The sequence below is a fragment of the Chiloscyllium plagiosum genome, chromosome 31, assembly GCF_004010195.1.
Source record: "Chiloscyllium plagiosum isolate BGI_BamShark_2017 chromosome 31, ASM401019v2, whole genome shotgun sequence".
NCBI lineage: Eukaryota > Metazoa > Chordata > Chondrichthyes > Orectolobiformes > Hemiscylliidae > Chiloscyllium > Chiloscyllium plagiosum.
The window spans coordinates 3,194,968-3,213,444 of record NC_057740.1 but is presented as its reverse complement, the minus strand read 5'-3'; the positions used below and the strand labels follow the sequence as shown (position 1 = coordinate 3,213,444).

The 18,477-nt window shown below is 40.8% G+C and overlaps 1 protein-coding gene across 4 annotated transcripts in view; it reads left to right on the top strand.

Moving 5' to 3' along the window:
- The first annotated feature begins 3,724 nt into the window (after window positions 1–3,724).
- Window positions 3,725–18,477, top strand: part of LOC122565146 (scaffold attachment factor B1-like) — an 85,288-nt gene continuing 70,535 nt past the window's right edge. For 2 of the 4 annotated variants that reach the window (XM_043720822.1, XM_043720824.1), the window contains exons 1-3: window positions 3,726–3,836; window positions 4,930–4,991; window positions 13,914–14,057. In XM_043720822.1, the coding sequence (XP_043576757.1) occupies window positions 13,959–14,057 (99 nt within the window). In that variant the 5' untranslated portion in view covers window positions 3,726–3,836; window positions 4,930–4,991; window positions 13,914–13,958. Of the gene's footprint in view, window positions 3,837–4,929; window positions 4,992–13,913; window positions 14,058–18,477 lie in introns of all 4 variants that reach the window. The other 2 variants (XM_043720823.1, XM_043720820.1) reach the window with 2 other exon arrangements.

Sequence of the window (18,477 nt, the reverse complement as noted above, 5' to 3'; positions counted from 1 at the left end):
GCTGTGGGGAGGAGGAGGAGGATAGAGTTGGGAGTGGAGTCAGTGCTGGGGGTTGGGAGTTCCCTCCATGAGAGGATGGGGAAGCTGAGGGTGGAACTGCGTAAGGAATGGGCCGAGGTGGCTTGGAGTGAGGATATAGTATTAAGAGGTTGGCCAAGAGGCTGCCAATAGAACTCCGTTGGAAACAGTTGGTGGTGGGGCCTGTGGGACTCTGCAGCACACATTGTTTGGAGAATCCAGTTGTACAGCATGGAAACAGACCCTTTGGTCAACCTGTCCGTGCCAACTAGATATCTAAATTGATCAGGTCCCATTTGCCAGCATTTGGCCTATATCCCTGGAAACCGTTCCTATTCATGTATCCTCCAGATGCCTTTTAAATGTCATAATAATACACAACCTCACTACTTCTGGCAGTTGCTTGCATAGTACACTGCCCACTGGGTTACCCCTCTGGCCCCACCCTGGGAAAAAGACCATGGCTATTCACCCTATCCATGACCCTCATGACGTTATAAACCTCTACAAAGTCACCTCTCAGCCTCTGAAACTCCAGGGAAGAACAGTCCCAGCCTAAATAGACTCTCCCTCTAGATCAAACCCTCCAATCCTCGCAACATCTCAGAGATATTTCAGTACCCTACCTGTGTACTCATTTTGCTGTTTAAGAGAAAAAAAAATACAAATACTTGTGCAGTCAGCAAGGTACAAGCAAATTTCAGATCAACATTTTTGCAGTACCACTCGTCACTGATTGACATTTCAGCCGAGTCATTCAGTGCTGTTTTGTGCACTACTTTAAACTCAAACTCAATAATTGTGCATATGATTTAGGTGCATTGAAAAGTTCAAACACTGCAGAATGTACATCTGTTGAGCAACAAAGAGAATTGAGGTGTTTTTTCAATGGGTTTTTTTCTGAATACTTCGAAATATTCATCATTAAAAGTTTGCATCAGTGTTTACTGTGTAGAAGGACATGGAAGACATAGAATGTGGGGAAATAGATGGTGATATCTTGAAAAATGTCTATATTACAAAGGAGGAGGTGTTGGATGTCTTAAAATGCATAAAGGTGGATAAATCCCCAGGACCTGATCAGATGTAGCCTAGAACTCTGTGGGAAGCTAGGGAAGACTGGAGGTTGGTTTACGTGCCACTATTTAAGAAAGGTGGTAAGCAAAGGCCAGGGAACTATTGACCGGTGAGCCTGACATAGTTGATGGGTACGTTGCTGGAGGGAATCCTGAAGGGCAGAATTTACATGAGGGCAGAGCAATGGACATGACCTGTGTGCATTTCAGTAAGGCATTTGAAAGGTTCCTCGTAATAGACTGGTTAGCAAGGTTCAATCACAATGAATACAGGGACAACTAGCCATTTGGGTACAGAACTGGCTTGAAGGTAGAAGATGGAGAGTGGTGGTGGAGGATGGCTTTTCAGACTGGAGGCCTGTGACCAGCAGTGTGCTACAAGGATCGGTGCTGGGTTTACTGCTTTTCATCATTTATATAAATGATTTGGATGTGAACACAAGTATAGTTAGTAAGTTTGCAGATGACACCAAAATTGGTGGTGTTGTGGACAGTGAAGCAGGTTACCTCAGTGCAACAGGATGCCCCACTGGGTTGAGGAATGGCAAATGGAATTTAATTTAGATAAATGTGAGGCTGCATTTTGGAAAGGCAAATCAGGATAGAACTTTACACTTGATGGCAAGGTCCTGGGGAGTGTTGCTGAGTGAAGAGATCTTGGATTGCATAGTTCCTTGAGAGTGGAGTCTCCGGTAAATCGGATAGTGAAGAAGGCGTTTGGTATGCTTTCCTTTATTGGTCAGAGCATTGAGGTCAGAGCATTGAATATAGGAGTTGGGAGGTCGTGTTGTGACTGTGCAGGACATTGATTAGGCCATTTTTGGAATATTGTGTGCAGTTCTGGTCTGCCTCCTATAGGAAGGATGTTGCCAGGGTTGGAGGATTTGAGCTATAGGGTGAGGCTGAACAGGCTGAGGCATGTTTTCCCAGGAGTGTCGGGGCTGAGGGGTGACCTTGTCGAGGTTTATAAAATCATGAGGGGTATGGATAGTGTAAATAGATAAAGTGTTTTCCTTGGAAGGGCATAGGTTTAAGGTAGGAGGGGAAAGATATAAAAGGGGCATCTTTTTCACGCAGAAGGTGGTGGATGTATGGAATGAGCTGCCAGAGGAAGTGGTGGAGGCTGATAGAATTACAACATTTAAAAGGCATCTGGATGGGTATATGATAAGGAAGGGTTTAGAGGATATGGACCAAGTGCTGGCAAATGGGACCAGATTAGGTTAGGAGTTGGCATGGACGAGTTGGAACTGAAGGGTCTGTTTCCGTGCTGTACATCTCGATGACTCTGAAGAAAAGCTGAGCTTGACCTATCAAAGGAATGAATCATTTTTTATGTTAAGAGTTGGCCTCAATCTGTATCAACAATGAAAATTGTATTTCACTTGCATGTTGTAGCACTTCGAAGGGTATTTAGAAGCTGGAACCAATAACGAGGCTTGGGAACACCAAGAGAGAAAGTTGTTTTGAGAGAATAGAACTGGGTTTTGCACTAACAGTAATGGTAGATTTGAGGGCAATGTGCTAAAGGTGGAATTGGGAAAGGTAAAGGGTGAACACTGAAAGGTGTAAAACAAAGAAAATGCTAAGGTAGGTGCAATGTCATTTTGGGGGAGGGAAATAGTAATAATAGGTCTTTTGGAAAACAAATGCAGAAATTACCAAAAAAGCTCAGCAGGTTTGACTGTATTTGTGGAGAGAAATCAGAGTTAACCTTTCAGGCCCAGTGACTGAAACATTAACTCTGATTTCTCTCTACTGATGCTGGCAGATCTGCTGAGCTTTTCCAATAATTTCTGTTTTTGTTTCTGATTTCTTGCATCTGCAGTTCTTTTGGTTTTTATCAGCCTTTTGAGCCTGCTCTGTCATTCAGTCAAATCTTTGCTGATCTGACTGTGTTCTTAACCTCACTCTTCTGCTTCCCCCATACCACTTGATTCCCTTGTGGATTTAAAGAGGAGGAGGATTTTAAATGCAAATAGTTTGATGAGTATCCAGCGAATAAATTTCAATGAGCAGAAAATGCATGCTTGCGTATGCTTGCATACGTAGTGGAAGGAATGCACTGGGAATATGGTGGAGGCAGGTTCAATTGAGGCATTTAAGAAGGCATTGGAGGAATATTTGAATACAAATAGTGTATAGTGATTGGCATGATATTTAAATCATAGCCGTTGTCTCCAAATCTCAAATTTCTATTTTCTAATCAGCCAGCCTTTCCTATGGATCGTCTTTTATGATTTCTTATATAAAATACTTCTTCATTCCTTTCACATAACCTGCTCAAGTCAACTCAGACAGTCTTTCCCCCTTATTTCCTTCCTTGGGCCTCTTGTTATAATTTTCATACCTATGGCACTTCTACAATCTTGTCACCTGGAATTATTATAAGGAGCAGCTGACACAATTTCCAAAGCAAGATGGTTCCATAGAATAAAAACTAAAGCAGAAATGCAGTTCTGAAGAAGGGTCACAGGACTCAAAATGTTAACTCTTATTTTTCTCCACAAATGCCACCAGACCTGCTAAGCTTGTCCAGTACTTTCTGTTTTTGTTTCTGATTTCCAGCATTCACAGTTCTCTTGTGTTTTTTCTTTAGCTTTGTAGAAAAGTTTGACTTTGTCCCATGTTAATAATTTGCTTCTTGATTTCAGGTAATCCAAGAGGAAGGAGGAAACCCTGATGAAATTTTAATCAGCCCAGAGACTCCAAACAGCAGAACATCAAAGAAGATTGGTAAAGGTAGGAGAAAAATAAATTGTCAAGTTCTGTAAAGATTTGCTTCAGTATATTTTGTTTTGTGCTTGCTTCTTAAAGTGCAATATCATTAAAGTGATAAGTTTTTGAGTAACCCTATTAGTATCAGTTAGCACACCCTGTAAATTGAGAAGGTTGATAAATCCACTTCCTCCATTAGCCACCTTCGGCACCCTCGCGATGGAAAGAAGAACATTGAATTGTACAATGGGGCCTTAGGCCCATGATGTTATGCCTGCATGACCTCAAATTAAACTAATCCCCGCCCTTGGTCCATATCCCTCCATTCTTTGCATATTCATGTACTTATCTAAAAGTCTTTTAAATGCCCCTGTCATATCGATGACCACCACCACCTCTGGCAGCACATTCCAGACTCCGATCACTCTCTATGTTTTAAAAAAAACTTGCCCCGCACACCTGCGTTGAACTTTCCCTCCTCACCTTAAATGCATGCCCCTTAATATTAGACATTTCAACTCTGAGAATAAGATTTTGACCGTCAACCCTATCTATGCACTTCATAATTTTAAGGACTTTTATCAAGTCTCCCCGCAGCCTCCACCACTCCAGAGAAAGTGACCCAAGTTTTTCTAGGCTCCTTATACTTCATGTCCTCCAATCCAGACAGCATCCTGGTAAACCTCTTCTGCACACTCTCCAAAGCCTCTACATCCTTCCTGTAATATGGCAAGCAGAATTGAATGCAAAGTTCTAAGTGTGGCTTAACCAAAGTCTTATAAAACTGCAACATGATTTTCTGACTTTTGTATTCATTTCCCTGGCCAGTAAAAGCAAACTTTCTTTACCACCTTATTTACTTGCATAGCCACTTTGGGAGCTATGGACTTGAACCCCAAGATCTCTGTCCATTGATGCTGTTCAGGATCCTGTCATTAACTGTGCGCCTTTCCTTAACATTTGATTTCCCAAAGAAGATACTTTGATTCAGCATGGACTGCATTTATGTCCAGCTGGCAGCAGTTAGTTGTCTTAATGCACTACACTATCCAGTCTGTGGCAAGCTGCGATTGCTTCTGGGAAATGAAAGTGCAGTTAACCTGTGTTTGTTCTTCAGGATACCGAGCTGAGGATTGTGAAATCGAGGAATGTTCAGAGGAGGATCTTGGTGGAAAGCAGGCAAGTGAAGCTAAGACTCAGTTGGGGCTTGGCAGAGTCGATGCTGAGGTGATGTTTTGCTTTGTGAGGGAGTCTAAAACTGTATTTTTGAAATAAGGAGTTTACTATTTAAGGTGAAGATGAAGAATGATTTCTTCTGAAGCTCTTAGTTTTGGAATTCTCTTCTTTTGAGTGGTAGAGTTTGGGTTATTGAATGCGATCGTCAATGACTTCAGGTAGACTTCAGATCCACAAAGTTTAGGTGTCTGGGAGAAATCAGCAAAAGCAAGTTAAGGCCACAAGCTGATGAGCTGGTTAAATGGTACAGCAGTCTTGAGGGACTGAATGGCTTATTTCTGCTCTTCATGTTTTGATTTCATTGCTTTGATATCTTGAATAACAGAAGGCAGAAAGGGGATTAAGTAGTGATCGGCAGAGGAACGAAAGGTCAAAATCAAACAAGCCCACAGACAAAAAAATGGGAACGGGACAAGGATTGTTACAAAGACAAGCCTTGAGGCTTTGTGCCTGAATACCCGGAGCATTCGAAATAATGTAAATGAAATAATCATGCAAGCAGATGTAAGCATGTGTGATATGGTTGGGACCATGGAGACGTGGCTGTAGGGTGACCAGAGATGGGAACTGAACATCCAGGGTATTCACAAGGATTCTTAAAAAAAGTCAGTGGAATTGCATAATTGGTTTAAAAAGGCTATAAACAAAATATTGAGCAAAGATATTAGCTCCAACAATGCCAAAGCGCTGTGGGTAGAATTGAAAAATACCAAGGGCAAAAAAAAAAGTGGGGCGGTGTTATGTAGATTATAAAATTGTGTTGGGAATGGCATTAAATAGGAAATCGCAATGCATACTGTTTAGGAACATATGCAATTGAGTGACTTGGATCTATATATATTGTGCAAATTAAATTCATCACAGTACCATACAGGAGGAATTCCAAGACTGTAGAGATTGATTTTTAGATCAAGATTTTGAGGAGCCTCTGGAAAAGGCCACTATAGACTGCGTAGTATGCAATGAGTAAGGAGTACAAGTCGACCGCCGTATCCGCGGAGTCAGTTTCCGTAGTTTCAGTTACCCTTGGTTACCATGGCTGAACATATTACAGGGAACCTTCTGGGACCGGGGGCTGCCAGGAAGATAAATGTCCCATTTAAATGAATGGATTCACTCCAATCTGCGGTTTTGGGATTCCGTGGTAGGTCTTGGAATGTATCCCCCGCAGGTACAGGGGGACTACTGTAATGACAATGTATTTGAGAGGCTCCTTGAAAGAATTCTTCATCAAGATGAAGAGTGAGGTAGTTGATTCTGAGATGAGGGCCCTCGATCTCAATCTCAATAAGGAGAACAATGATGATATTAAGTGTGAGTTGGTGATGATGGATTTGGAAATGTTCCTGAAAAAAAAGGCAATGGCAAACATTCAGAGTGAATGTTTGAACTACAAAAATTTTTAATTCCTGTCTGGTACAAAGAATGGTGGCCAAACCTTGATTTATGAGGGAAGCTCAAGATTCTAATCAATCTTTTTAAAAAGCGAAAAAGACATACAAATCGATAAGAAAGAAAAAAAAAAGTTGACTTGAGGATGAGGAGCAGGTTATATGTCAGAAAAGGGGGACCAAGGGATTGATTAAAAAAGTGAAAATCGAGTATGAGAGCAAGTTTGTGGGGACCATAACTGACTATAAAAGTAAAGCGAAAAAGGTTGGTGAAACTAATATAGGTTCCTTACAGCCAGAAATGGAGTAATGTATAATGGAGAGCAAAGAAATGGCTGACAAACTTAAATTCAAACTTCACTTTTGTCTTCTCAAAAAGAATTGTAAATAATAGAAACATAGGAGGAAACATTTGGCCCTCCTTGCCTGTTCCGCCAATCATCATGATCATGATCATGGTTGATCATCCAATTCAATAGCCTAACCCCATAACCTTCGATCCTATTCAGCCCAAATGCAGTAGGTAGCCACTTCTTGAATACGTTCAATGTTTAGGCATCAACTACTTCACAGGCTGACCATTCTTTGGTGAAGAAATATCTCCTTATCTCCATCCGAAATGGTCCACTCCGAATCTCCAGACTATGACCCCGTTTCTGAACATAGCCACCTTCGGGTGCATCTGCCCTATCTAGTCCTGTTATAAATCTCTGAGACATCCCCATTCATCTGAACGCCAGTGAAAACAATCCCAGCTCTGCCAATTTCTCCTCATATGTCAGTCCTGCCGTCCCCGGAAGCAGCCTAGTAAACTTTTGTTACACTTCCTTGAGAGCAAGACCATCCTTCCTCAGAAATGTACCAGAAATGAAGGAAAACACAGGGTTAAGTCAGGGGGAGGAGCTGAAGCAAATGTCTATTAATAGAGAATGATGTTGGAGAAGTTGATGGAATTGAAATCAGATAAATACCCAAAGCCTGGTAGTCTGCAACCCAGAGTTTTTAAGTAAGGGGTTTGAGAAATAGGCTATGCATTGGTGGCCATCTTGCAAGATTCTTTATATTCTGGAACCATTCCTATTTAGCACCACAGTTTAAAAATGGGCATAGAGAAAACAGGGAATTTTGACCAGTGTATCTAATGTCAGGAGTGAGGAGAATGTTAAAGTATAAAATCAAGGATTATGTAACAAATCGTTTAGAAAATAGTGGTAGAATCAGATAGTCAGCATGGGTTTGCAGAAGGGAAATCATGTTTGAGAAATGTACTGGAATTCTTAGAGGATATAACTAGTGGAGTCAATTGGGAGAGTCAGCAGATATGGTTTATTTGGACTTTCAGAAAGCTTTCGACAAAGTCCCACATAAGAGATTAATGCTTAAAATTGAAGTGCATGGAAGTAGAAGTAATGAGATGAATAGAAAATTGGATAGAGGACAACAAAAAAGTAGTAATAATTGGATCTTTTTCTGCATGGTAGGCAGTGACGAGTGAGGTAGTAGGAGCCCAGCTATTCACAGTATATGTTAGTGATTTATGTGAGGGAACTATATGTAATATCTTCAGTATTGGAGATAGCAATCAGCAGGGTGAAAGGGTGAGCTGTGAGGAGGATGCAGAGATGTTTTTAGTTGATGTTGGCAGACTGAGTCAGGAGGTAAATGCATGGTAGATGTAGTATAATGTGGATCAATGTAAGGTTATCTAATTTGGTTGGAATAAAAAAAGGAAGGCAGATTATTTGGATGTAAATTGAGGGAGAGCCACATGCCCTCATGAACTAGTTGCTGAAAGTGAGCATGTAGTGGAGCAGGCCATAAAGAAGTTAATTGTCGGCCTTTATAGAGGATTTGAGTTCAGGACCAAGGGTGTCTTGCTGCAATTAATCATCGCATATGTGAGGCCACATTTGAAATATTGTGTACAGTTTTAGTCAGCTTATCTGAAGAAGTGCACTGAAGTTTTACCGCATTGATTCTTGGGATGGTAGGACTGATGTATTGAGTCAGTTAAAATTGTGCTCACTGGTACTTAGAAGAATGGGGGTGGATCTCATAGAAACATTTAAAACCGGACTAGACAGGTTAGTTGCAGAAAGGTTGTCCCAGGTGGTGGAGGAGTCTAGATGCGGGCTTGTAATTTAAGGATGAGGGGTAAACCATTTAGGACTGTGATGAGAAATGTTTGCCCCCAGAGGATCGTGACTCTATGCATTCCCTACCAAATGGTGTTGAAGGCCAAAATGTTGTGTTTTCAAGAAGAAAATAGATGCATTTTTTGTTGCTAAAGGGATGAAAGGATACGGAAAAGTGAGGTTTGGGTATTAAGCTCAATGATCAACCATGATCCTGCTACTAACTTCTTAATTTCTATATGTAATTGTTTCATAGCAGTATTTATTCACCCGCAAGTTATGCATAGTTTTATAAATTGAACACTGTTGAGAAGATTTATAGTTCAGATTGAGGTTCTGGATGTAGGTTTGTTCGCTGAGCTGGAAGGTTCTTTTCCAGACGTTTCATCACCATACTAGGTAACATCATCAATGAGCCTTGGAATGAAGAACTGCTGGTGGAGCCGCTTCCTATTTATATGTTCGAGTTTCCTTGGGTTGGTGATGCCATTTCCTGTGATGATGTCATTTCCTATGATGATGTCATTTCCTGTATTTTTCTCAAGAGGGTGAGCAAATGAGATCCAGGTCAATGTGTTTGTTGGTAGAGTTTCAGTTGGAATGCCATGCTTTTAGGAATGCTCGTGCGTGTCTCTGTTTTGCTTGTCCTCAGATGAATGTGTGTCCCAGCTGAAGTGGTGTCCTTCCTCATCTGTATGTAAGGATACTAGTGAGAGTGGGTCATGTCTTTTTGTGGCTTGTTGATGTTCATATATCCTGGTGGTTTGTTTTCTGCTTGTTTTTCCAATGTAGGGTTTGTTACAGTTCTTGCAAGGTATTTTGTAGATGACATTAGTTTTGCTTGTTGTCTGTATAGGGTCTTTCAAGTTCATTAGCTGCTGTTTTAGTGTGTTGGTGGGTTTGTGGGCCACCATGATGCCAAGGGGTCTGAGTAGTCTGGCAGTCATTTCTGAGGTGTCTTTGATGTAGGGGAGAGTGGCTAGGGTTTCTGGATGTGTTTTGTCTGCTTGTTTGGTGTCGTGGAAATCGAGTCGACTCGACTCAACTGTTAGCAAGAGCAAAGAACGGAGCTTTATTTAAATTCTGCAGAATTGACCCAATACATTCAGCCAGATACCTCAATGTAAGGGGAACTTGAGCATAATTCAGATCTTATACTGTTTCTTATCACGCTCTCAAGGGCAAAGACTGGGAAAACTCAAGTTGTTGTTCTCTCATCCCCTGGTCTTGGACATAACAGTTCTTCAGCTTTCGCTGAATTTGACTGTTGCAAAGTCAAGTTGAATGTTTACAAAGTTCAAACAGAGACAAGCTGGCTGCAAATCTCATCAAAGCATTGTTTACAAAGCTCAGCACAGCATTAAATTTTAGAAAAGCATTCTCTTTCAAATTTCACAGTAAATGTAAAATTTGTTAATTTTCCATTACATTTGGGTTTGTTCCTCAGAGGCTCACTGAAGGTATTACCTATGGTGACGAAATGTCTGGAAAAGAACCTTCCAGCTCAGCGAGCAAACTTACATCCAGAAATTGAACAAGGTCCATGTCAAGGGTAGACAGCCTGAGCTGATTTCATTTCTTTCTGTTTGTCGCCAGGCTGTAATAAAGTCAGGAGCTGAGTGGTCCTAGCAGATCCCAAATTTAACAACAATAAACAGTTTATTGCGAAGTTCCATTTGATCACTAAAAATTCAAAGATTTAGTGGTGGTGCTGGAAGGTAAAGACCAATTTAACAGGTTCTGTCCTGCCGTCAGGCGATTGGCAACCGTTCAAGTGTAGCAATGTTCTACATGGTAAAAAAATTCTGTTTATTAAGAAGCCAAACAAGAAATGAAAAATCACCAAACTTTGACTTTGTTTTGAAAATACGTGAAAGTAGATTTCAGATTGACAAAGCCGAGAGTCACTGACCATCGGCTGCCAAATGCCAGAATTCCAGCCTTCCAAGTGGAGATGGAGCCCAGTTCTCAGCACCATAGTTAGGCACCCCAAGGAACCAATCTTGAATTTGGTATAACTTGTTTTAAAAATAGGAACTCCAAAAAAAAAATTGGTGAAGACCGAAATACCATAGTAGAGTACATTTAAAGACTGGTGCTGATTTTTCTCCTCAAGGCAATGAGCAAACTTTGGATTTGATCTCCAAATCCGATTCCCATTCAATGGAAAGATAGTACAACCAACATATTCACTAGTGGCCAGTGTTCCTATTGATGTTTAATTTATCATGATATAATCTCGCATCTGAACACACATGGGAACTCAATATTTTATCTTCTTTGCTGTTTACTGCACATCCAAGTTTGCAGTCATTCACAAATTTAGAAATTGTCCTCTTCTCCATCTCTGTTTTAAATTCATTTCAGGACCTTAGTAATGAAGGATGGGGGACTCTGCTATGTATTTTCCTCCATTCCAAAAAAAAGCAATTCCACATGCATCCTTGTTCAACAAAGGGTGAAACGTGACATTTGTAGGCCAGCCTGTGTCATGTCAGTTGGTGCATTGAAATAATAACTTTGGACAAAGTTAAAGAGTAAGAAGGACCACAGCATTGATTTGTTCAGGGCAAAATGTGTTTGTCTAACTTCTTTGTGTTAAGAGGATGGTTGAGCATTATTTGAATGTTATTGTGCATATGGATTCTTGAAAGAGATTTTATAAAATATCATTACAAAGGAGGTACTAAACTTCAAGTATGTTGGATAAATGAACATTAACAACAGTGAATGCAACAGAGTTGAAGCTTTTTTTCAGAGTGGGAGTGTGTGGTGTACAGTTATGTTTCTGAGGGTTCTAAATTATGGCTTGCTGTTTTTAATAAACATTAACATTAAGGATGCAGAGTACAATTTGGTAGCATTTAAAGGGCATTTGGATGGGTATACGAATAGAAAGAATTTGGAGGGATATGGCCAAATGCTGGCAAATGGGACTAGATTAAGTTCAGCTATCTCGTCAGCATAAACAAGTTGGACCAAATGGTTTGTTTCCGTGCTGTACATCTGCTGACTGTAAGTATAATAAATGATTGAGATAGTGATAGACAATGGCTGGTGAAATAGATAGAAACATGGTAGATGGAATTCAGTATTGTGAGGCATGCACTTGAGAAGGAAGAATGAGAAGAAACAATCACAACTGAATGATAATTTTAAAGGGGATGTAAGAAAATAAAGACCCGAGGGTGTTTGCAAACAATTGTTTAAATGTGCAGATACAAGCTAACCAAGCCATTAATGAAACCTCTGGTATGATTGACTCCTTTGTATTTTCAGGCATAATCAGAGCTGGTATAATTCGACCAATATCCTCCTCCATTGCGTTGCAGAAATCTTTGAAAGTTTAAAATTAAAATTAAAATTAAAAATTAAATTTAAAAATCTCTGAAATGAAGGACAAGATTTTGTGACCATCAGGAGCTTGTAATGTGCACTTAACAGTCATGCAGTTGTGATATTTCACGATTCGACTGGGATGGTGAGCTTGCAGTCGAGTTGGATGGTTGTTAGCCCTTTGTACCTGGAGGGCAACTGGAAGACCATGTAATTTGCAGTCAGCTGCAGAATGCAGTCATAGATGCATTAGGGAGATGCACAACATTTTAGCTTTTAAAATCAAAAATAGCCTTTGAAGCAGGGGCAGGAGTGTGGGGTGATATAGTCTTTGGACTGTTTTTATTTTCGCCTTTTTCTACCCACCTTTAATTCTGCCTGCTGTAATTTCAGATTCTTATTTTAGCTCACTTTGAATTTATAACTCCTTCATCTATGCTTTTGTTTTGTGTTCCTTACTGTGAGATCATTGGGTTCAGTCAACCAATAAAGAGCAAAGAGTTTGCAGTTATATCCAAACTTTTCTGTGATTTACAGTAACTTTACAGGAATGTTGAGTTTGCCTAGCATCAGAAGCGACCATTTGGTCTGGCTTTTGGTGAGATTGGTTAAAAACTTAAATATTGGGCAGGGCAGCCTGTTCTTAAGTGTGCCATAGGATCTTCTTACATGTAACGATAGGTCATATAATTGAAATCTCAGATAAATTCCTTTTTTCCACAATTCTTCATAACAGATTATCCAAGCAATATTAAAATATGGAGTGCCTTTATAACATCATCTAATACTGGCAATCTGAGATGTTGGCAATAAGAGATTGGTATAGCTGGGTGCTTTCTTTCTGCTTTTATGCCACTGTTCCCCTGATAAATTATCTGTCTTCCAAATTGCAGCCCGTATCCTAACCCGCTCCCAGTCCAGTTAATGCATCCTTTTTGTCCTCTGGATCTTATTTCCCCAATATCTACATTTTATTCTTTCCATCCTTGATCTTAAACCCTTTCACGATCTTGTTGCCCTCTACCTCTTTCAGGCTATCTTTGAGCTCTACAGTCTTAAGACAAACTCTGACCTTGTGTAGTTCCAACTTTGTTTGTACCCAAGACACCAGGAGATAGCCTCTGCCCCCAGATGGTGTCCTGAAGTCCTTCACTTAATGAGTTAGCCATGGTTTAGTTTAATATCTAAACCTAAAGACTACATCTGAGAGTGTAGCACTGCTTTAGTACTGGGTTTCAGCTCATGTTAAAGATTTAGAAGATGTGGGAGTTAGAACATTCTGGAGGACTCTATACGTAATGGTGTGGGATTGCAAAGAGAAGCCATTATTGAGATTCTGTGACTACGATTGGATAGATGAGAGAGAACTACCTAGCTGGATAACAGTGGAGAGATGTAGAAGGATTGTGTAGTACAAGATGGCAGAAGGTAAAGAGAATTTCAAGAGGCTGAGCAGTACTATATCCAAATCAGACACAAATGATGTGGAAGGTTACTAGGAACTAACCAGGAACATTTCAAAGTTGTACCATGAGCAGAAACCTGATTGGAAGACTCAAACTTGGGGTTTCAGGCAAGGTGGGCGGGCATAACGAATTCTTTATGGTCTTTGGCAAATGAGGTTGAGAATTGGCCAAAGGGATTGAGGAATACATTATGAAATTTTTGAAAGGGAAGGAGCAATGTACATTTCAGGCTGGGGGTGGGGTGGGGGGGAAGATATCAGAAGAGAAGACAACCCGGTCACTGACACTGATTCACTGAATAAGATGTGGGTCTTTTGGGCACAATAAGCTCTGGGTGTACGTTGGGCAGCATGTTAACACATTTATTTCTCTCTTCCCCTGTTGTGATCATGACTCATCATTAATAGAGTGCAGGCAGTTTATAGAAACCAATATCGTAAAACTAATTGCTGCTAGGCTTTGGGATACAACCTGGCTGCTGTCATAGCTGCTCAGCAGTGCATGGTTCTTGGCTAAATTATTTTCTCTTTACTGCAGGAGGATATTGAGGCATTTGCTGACCAGATACGGGATGCTGAAGAAATGAATGTGCCTGAATCAAAACATGCTGACCGTACGGGTGCAGGTGGTGATGTGGACAAGGCCCTCAAGCAAATTCCAGGAACGACTTCACTTCAGAAAGTAAGCTGATAACGAAAGGCTGCATTGTGTGCAATTTCCAGTGGAAACAAGTAATTCCTATATTACCTCCAAGACAGGAAAAGAGATTTGAAAAGGAAAAGGGGAAGATTTGGTAATGGGAACCCTTGTTTAGTGAGGCCTATTGTGCAAGCTTTCATCTTGGCTCTTACCCAGTTGACAGCCAGCGAGCTGGACAGGGTGGCTGGGCTATTGGGCTGGAAAACAGTGGGATGAAGCATGTATCATATTGTGGTTAAGAGGAGTCAGAATTCAGTTGTTAAGAGGGGTGGTTGAACATTTGGAAAAGTAGACTAGGTTGAGGAAATGCTTGAAAGCGCTCCTGTTCCTCTTCCTTGCAAGCAGTGATATGAAGGTATTTGGAAGATATTTGAAGGCAGGCAAATGGCTCTGCTACCTTACGTGAAGACCAGAAACCTAGGCTGAAGGTAATAAAAACAAGTCTTCATTTAAAATAGAAGCAAATGGCTTTCTTAAAATATTGTAGTTAGTCTCCTGCTACCTGCCAATGATTTGGCTGCTCACCTCCATTAAAACCAGTGGCAGGCAAGTTCATGGCTCCTTTTCCTTTCTTTTCAAACCCCTTCCCACCATTTCAAAATCTTCAGGTATGAGCAAAACATTGATTCTGACTTTGACTCGGGAATGGAGAGTGAATGCAAAGACTTAGTTGTATGAGATTTGAACTTTAATTGATCTTAAAATAGTTGCTTGAGCTAATGTTGTGAACATTTTCTGATTGAGGATCTGGAAAAAGCATCAGAAGTTTTGGCAGAAGGGGAGCCAGTGTATGTTGCCAGAGTGAAATTATTTTTTGAGAACAGTTTTGATAAATTATTTGAGCAATGATTGGGTAAAAGATGTTCAAGATTGAAGCAAACTGTTCAGAGATCTATATCACACCTCAGAGATCTATATCACACCTCAGAAGCAGGTGGAACTTGAATCTGTCTCACCTGACTCAGCGGCAGGGAGGGTACCATTGCACCACAAGTGCGCTTAGTTCCTTAGAGTAGGATTATAAACCGCTTCGTCAATGACCCTGTCTCCAAAATAAAGTTGAGTGGAGATATTTGTTGGTAAAAGAGTTCAGTAACATTGACAATTCCTGAGGTGCTAAAGGACTCCATATTTGCATGTAATAAGACCTGGGCAATATTCAGGCTTGGATTATGTGGCAGATCATGTTAATTAAGTACTGTGTATCATTTTAGACTCCTTAGGGAGGACATTATTGCATTCAAGGCAGTTCAAAGATGGTTTACTTGACATATTCCTGGCTGTTTAAAAAAGGAAAAGTTGATCAAGTTGCATGTGTATCTATTGGCGGTTAGGACAATGAGAGCTGATCTTGGTACACTGTGCAAACTCTTGAAGATCAGCACAGAGCTGAAAATACACTGAGACAGAGCTGAGCAGAATTACTTGCCTGAGGGTTGTGAGCTTGTACAACTCTTCCCAGTTGAGTAGGTGGAATTATTAAATATCTTTTAAGGTAGAGGGAGGTGAATATGTGACTGACAAGAGTCAGAAACTATCAGTTGTAGATACAACGTGGAGTTGAGGCCACAAACAGATCAGCCATTATTGAATTACCCATTGGGTTTAAGGGATCAAACAGTCTATTCCTCTGTCCAAATTCAAATGTTCACTTAGAGTCATTACAGCGCCAGACAATGATCGTCTCCAACAATGCTGATGATCATCTTGGGTGCACAGTGGTTCAATTCCACCATCTGGCGACTGTCCCTTTGGAGTTTGCACATTCTCCCCATGACGACTGCGTGGGCTTCCGGGTGCTCCAGTTCCTCCCACTGTCCAAAAATGTACAGTGTAGATGGATTGGCAATGCAACATTGCTCATAGTGTTGAGGAATGTGTAAATTTGATGGATTAGCCGTAAGAAATGTAGGGTTAGGGCAGGTGGGTGGGTCTGGGTGTGATGCTTTTCACTGAGTCGGTGTTGACTTGATGAGCCGAATAGCCTACTTCCACTCTGTAGGGATTCTATGAAGAAGTCAGAATCAAACCACCTCCCTCTGATATGGCATCAGCACCCACCATCAACATTTTGTGGGGTTACCATGGACCAGAAACTGACCAGGACCAGCCATACAAATAATGTGACCACAAGTGCACATCAGGCTGAGACTTGAGGTGAATGGGCTCATATTAAAATTATGTCCTATGTCCACATCAGTGAAATTAATTTGTCTACCATGTCGAATCTATTTTGATCTTCAAGCGAGTTCAGTATTCTAGCCGGCAAGTAGGGGATCAAGATCCCAGTCAGATAAGCCATTATCTCATTAAAAGAGAGAACAGGCTTCATAGACCAACTGCCCTATTCCTCCTATTACTTATGATTTCATAAACCTGCTGTCTTTGTTTCATCCTCTAGTCTGCTGTCTCCACGGTTAATGTATTCCGTGCATCAGTCTGAACAGATTCTGATCAAGGTTTTGTGCAACTGGAGCATAACTTGTTCCCCTTTGCCTTTATGTCAAGGATGCTGGACTGCAAATTCTTGTATTATTGTTGAAATAGGAAGACATTAACAGATAGGAGCAGAATTAGGCTATCGAGTCAGCTCTGTCATTCAATCTTGACTTATATGCTTCTCAGCCCCATTCTCCTACTTTTTCTCCATAACCCTTGATCCCCTTACTAATCAAGAACCTTTATATTTCTATCTTAAATACATTCAGTGACTTGGCCTCTACAGCTCTCTGCAGCAATGAGTTTCACAGATTAACTGCCTGATTCCTCCTTGTTTCATTTCTAAAGGATTGTCCCTTCACACTGAAGCTGTGCCTTGGGTCCTAATCTCTTCTATGCATGGAAACAGCACCTTTCTGTGCATTCTATCTGGGCCTGTCAGTATTCCATAAGTTTCAATCAGATCCTCCTCATCTCTTTAAACTCCACTCCGTACAAGCTGAGTCCTCAACTGCTCTTCATATGGTAAGCCCTTTATTCGCAGGACCATTTCTCTAAACTCCTCTGGACCCCCTCCAATGTCAGCCGATCCATCCTTAAATACCAGGCCCAAAATTGATTTCGATACTCCAAGCATGAATTCATGTGACTGGAACTGGGTTTACACATATGCAGTTCACTTGACTCTTGATAAATATAACTGCTGACAGTAAGATTGTTCAAAATTAACTGAGATGGCTTGAAATGTTGTCCAAGTTCAGACATCGGCATTTACTTTTCATCTCCTTGAGACTCTGCCACTCCATTAAATCAGAAGAATTCCACATTGTAGATAAGTAAATTGATGGGGACATAGGGCATCATTTTAATGAGTATCCTGATGTTTGGAACTGTATTCTGGGTATTAATTTTCCACTCTGAGGTCAGGGGTAATCTGGAATTTCTTGTGTGTTGTGGTACTCCTTGATACACACCCCTCTGTGAAGGGAGTAAATGTTTAAGGTTGCAGTTGGGGTACCAATCGACTGAGCTGTCTCCCTGGATCATGTTGAGTGTTGTTGGAGCTGATGTCCAGGCAACTGAAATGTGTTCCATGACACTCCTGATTTATGCTCTGTCTAAGATGACAAACTTTGGGGAATCTGAGTTACTCATCTCAGAATTTCCAGCTTCTGACCTGCTCTTATCCACTTCAGTTTCTTGTCAGTAGTAACCCTTCAGGATGCTGATGGTGAGTGATTCAATAATGTGATTATGTCCTCCTTACAGTACAGAAAGAGGCCATTGGATCCATTGGGTTTGCACTGACCCTGTGAACAACATCCCACGCACCCCTCCTATCTCAGTAACCTCACATTCATCATGGCTAATCCACCTAACTTGCACAGCTTTGTACTGTGGACTGTGGGAAGAAACCAAATCACACAGCAAAAGCCCACACAGACATGAGAAGAATGTGCAAACCCCACACAGACAGTACCCAAGCCTGGAATTGAACCCAGGTCCCTGACAAGGTGAGGCTACAGTGTTAACCACTGCAACCATCCTGTCCATTGAAAATCATGCAATTACTAATACTCTATCTTGTAGAATACTGCCACTACTGGAAGGAGTAGTGCATAGACCCTTAATGATCACCACTGTATTGGGTAGGACATAAGTCAACAAATAATGAGCATGTAAGAAGAATAGAGCAATAATTATGGGTGGTTTTAATCTTGGTAATTGAATCAATCAAGTTTAACAACAGTAATTGCAACAGCAAATTCATCGAGTGCATTAGGGATAGTTTTTTAGAGAATTAAATGAAGGAACCAATCAGGGAACAAGCTATCCTGGATCTGGGAGTGGTTAATGACCCTGGTTAATGAATGACCTCCATGTAAAAGGTCCCCAAAAAGTAATGATCATAATACAACAGAATTTAATATTGTGTTTGACTGTGAGAAAGTTGGGTTGGAAA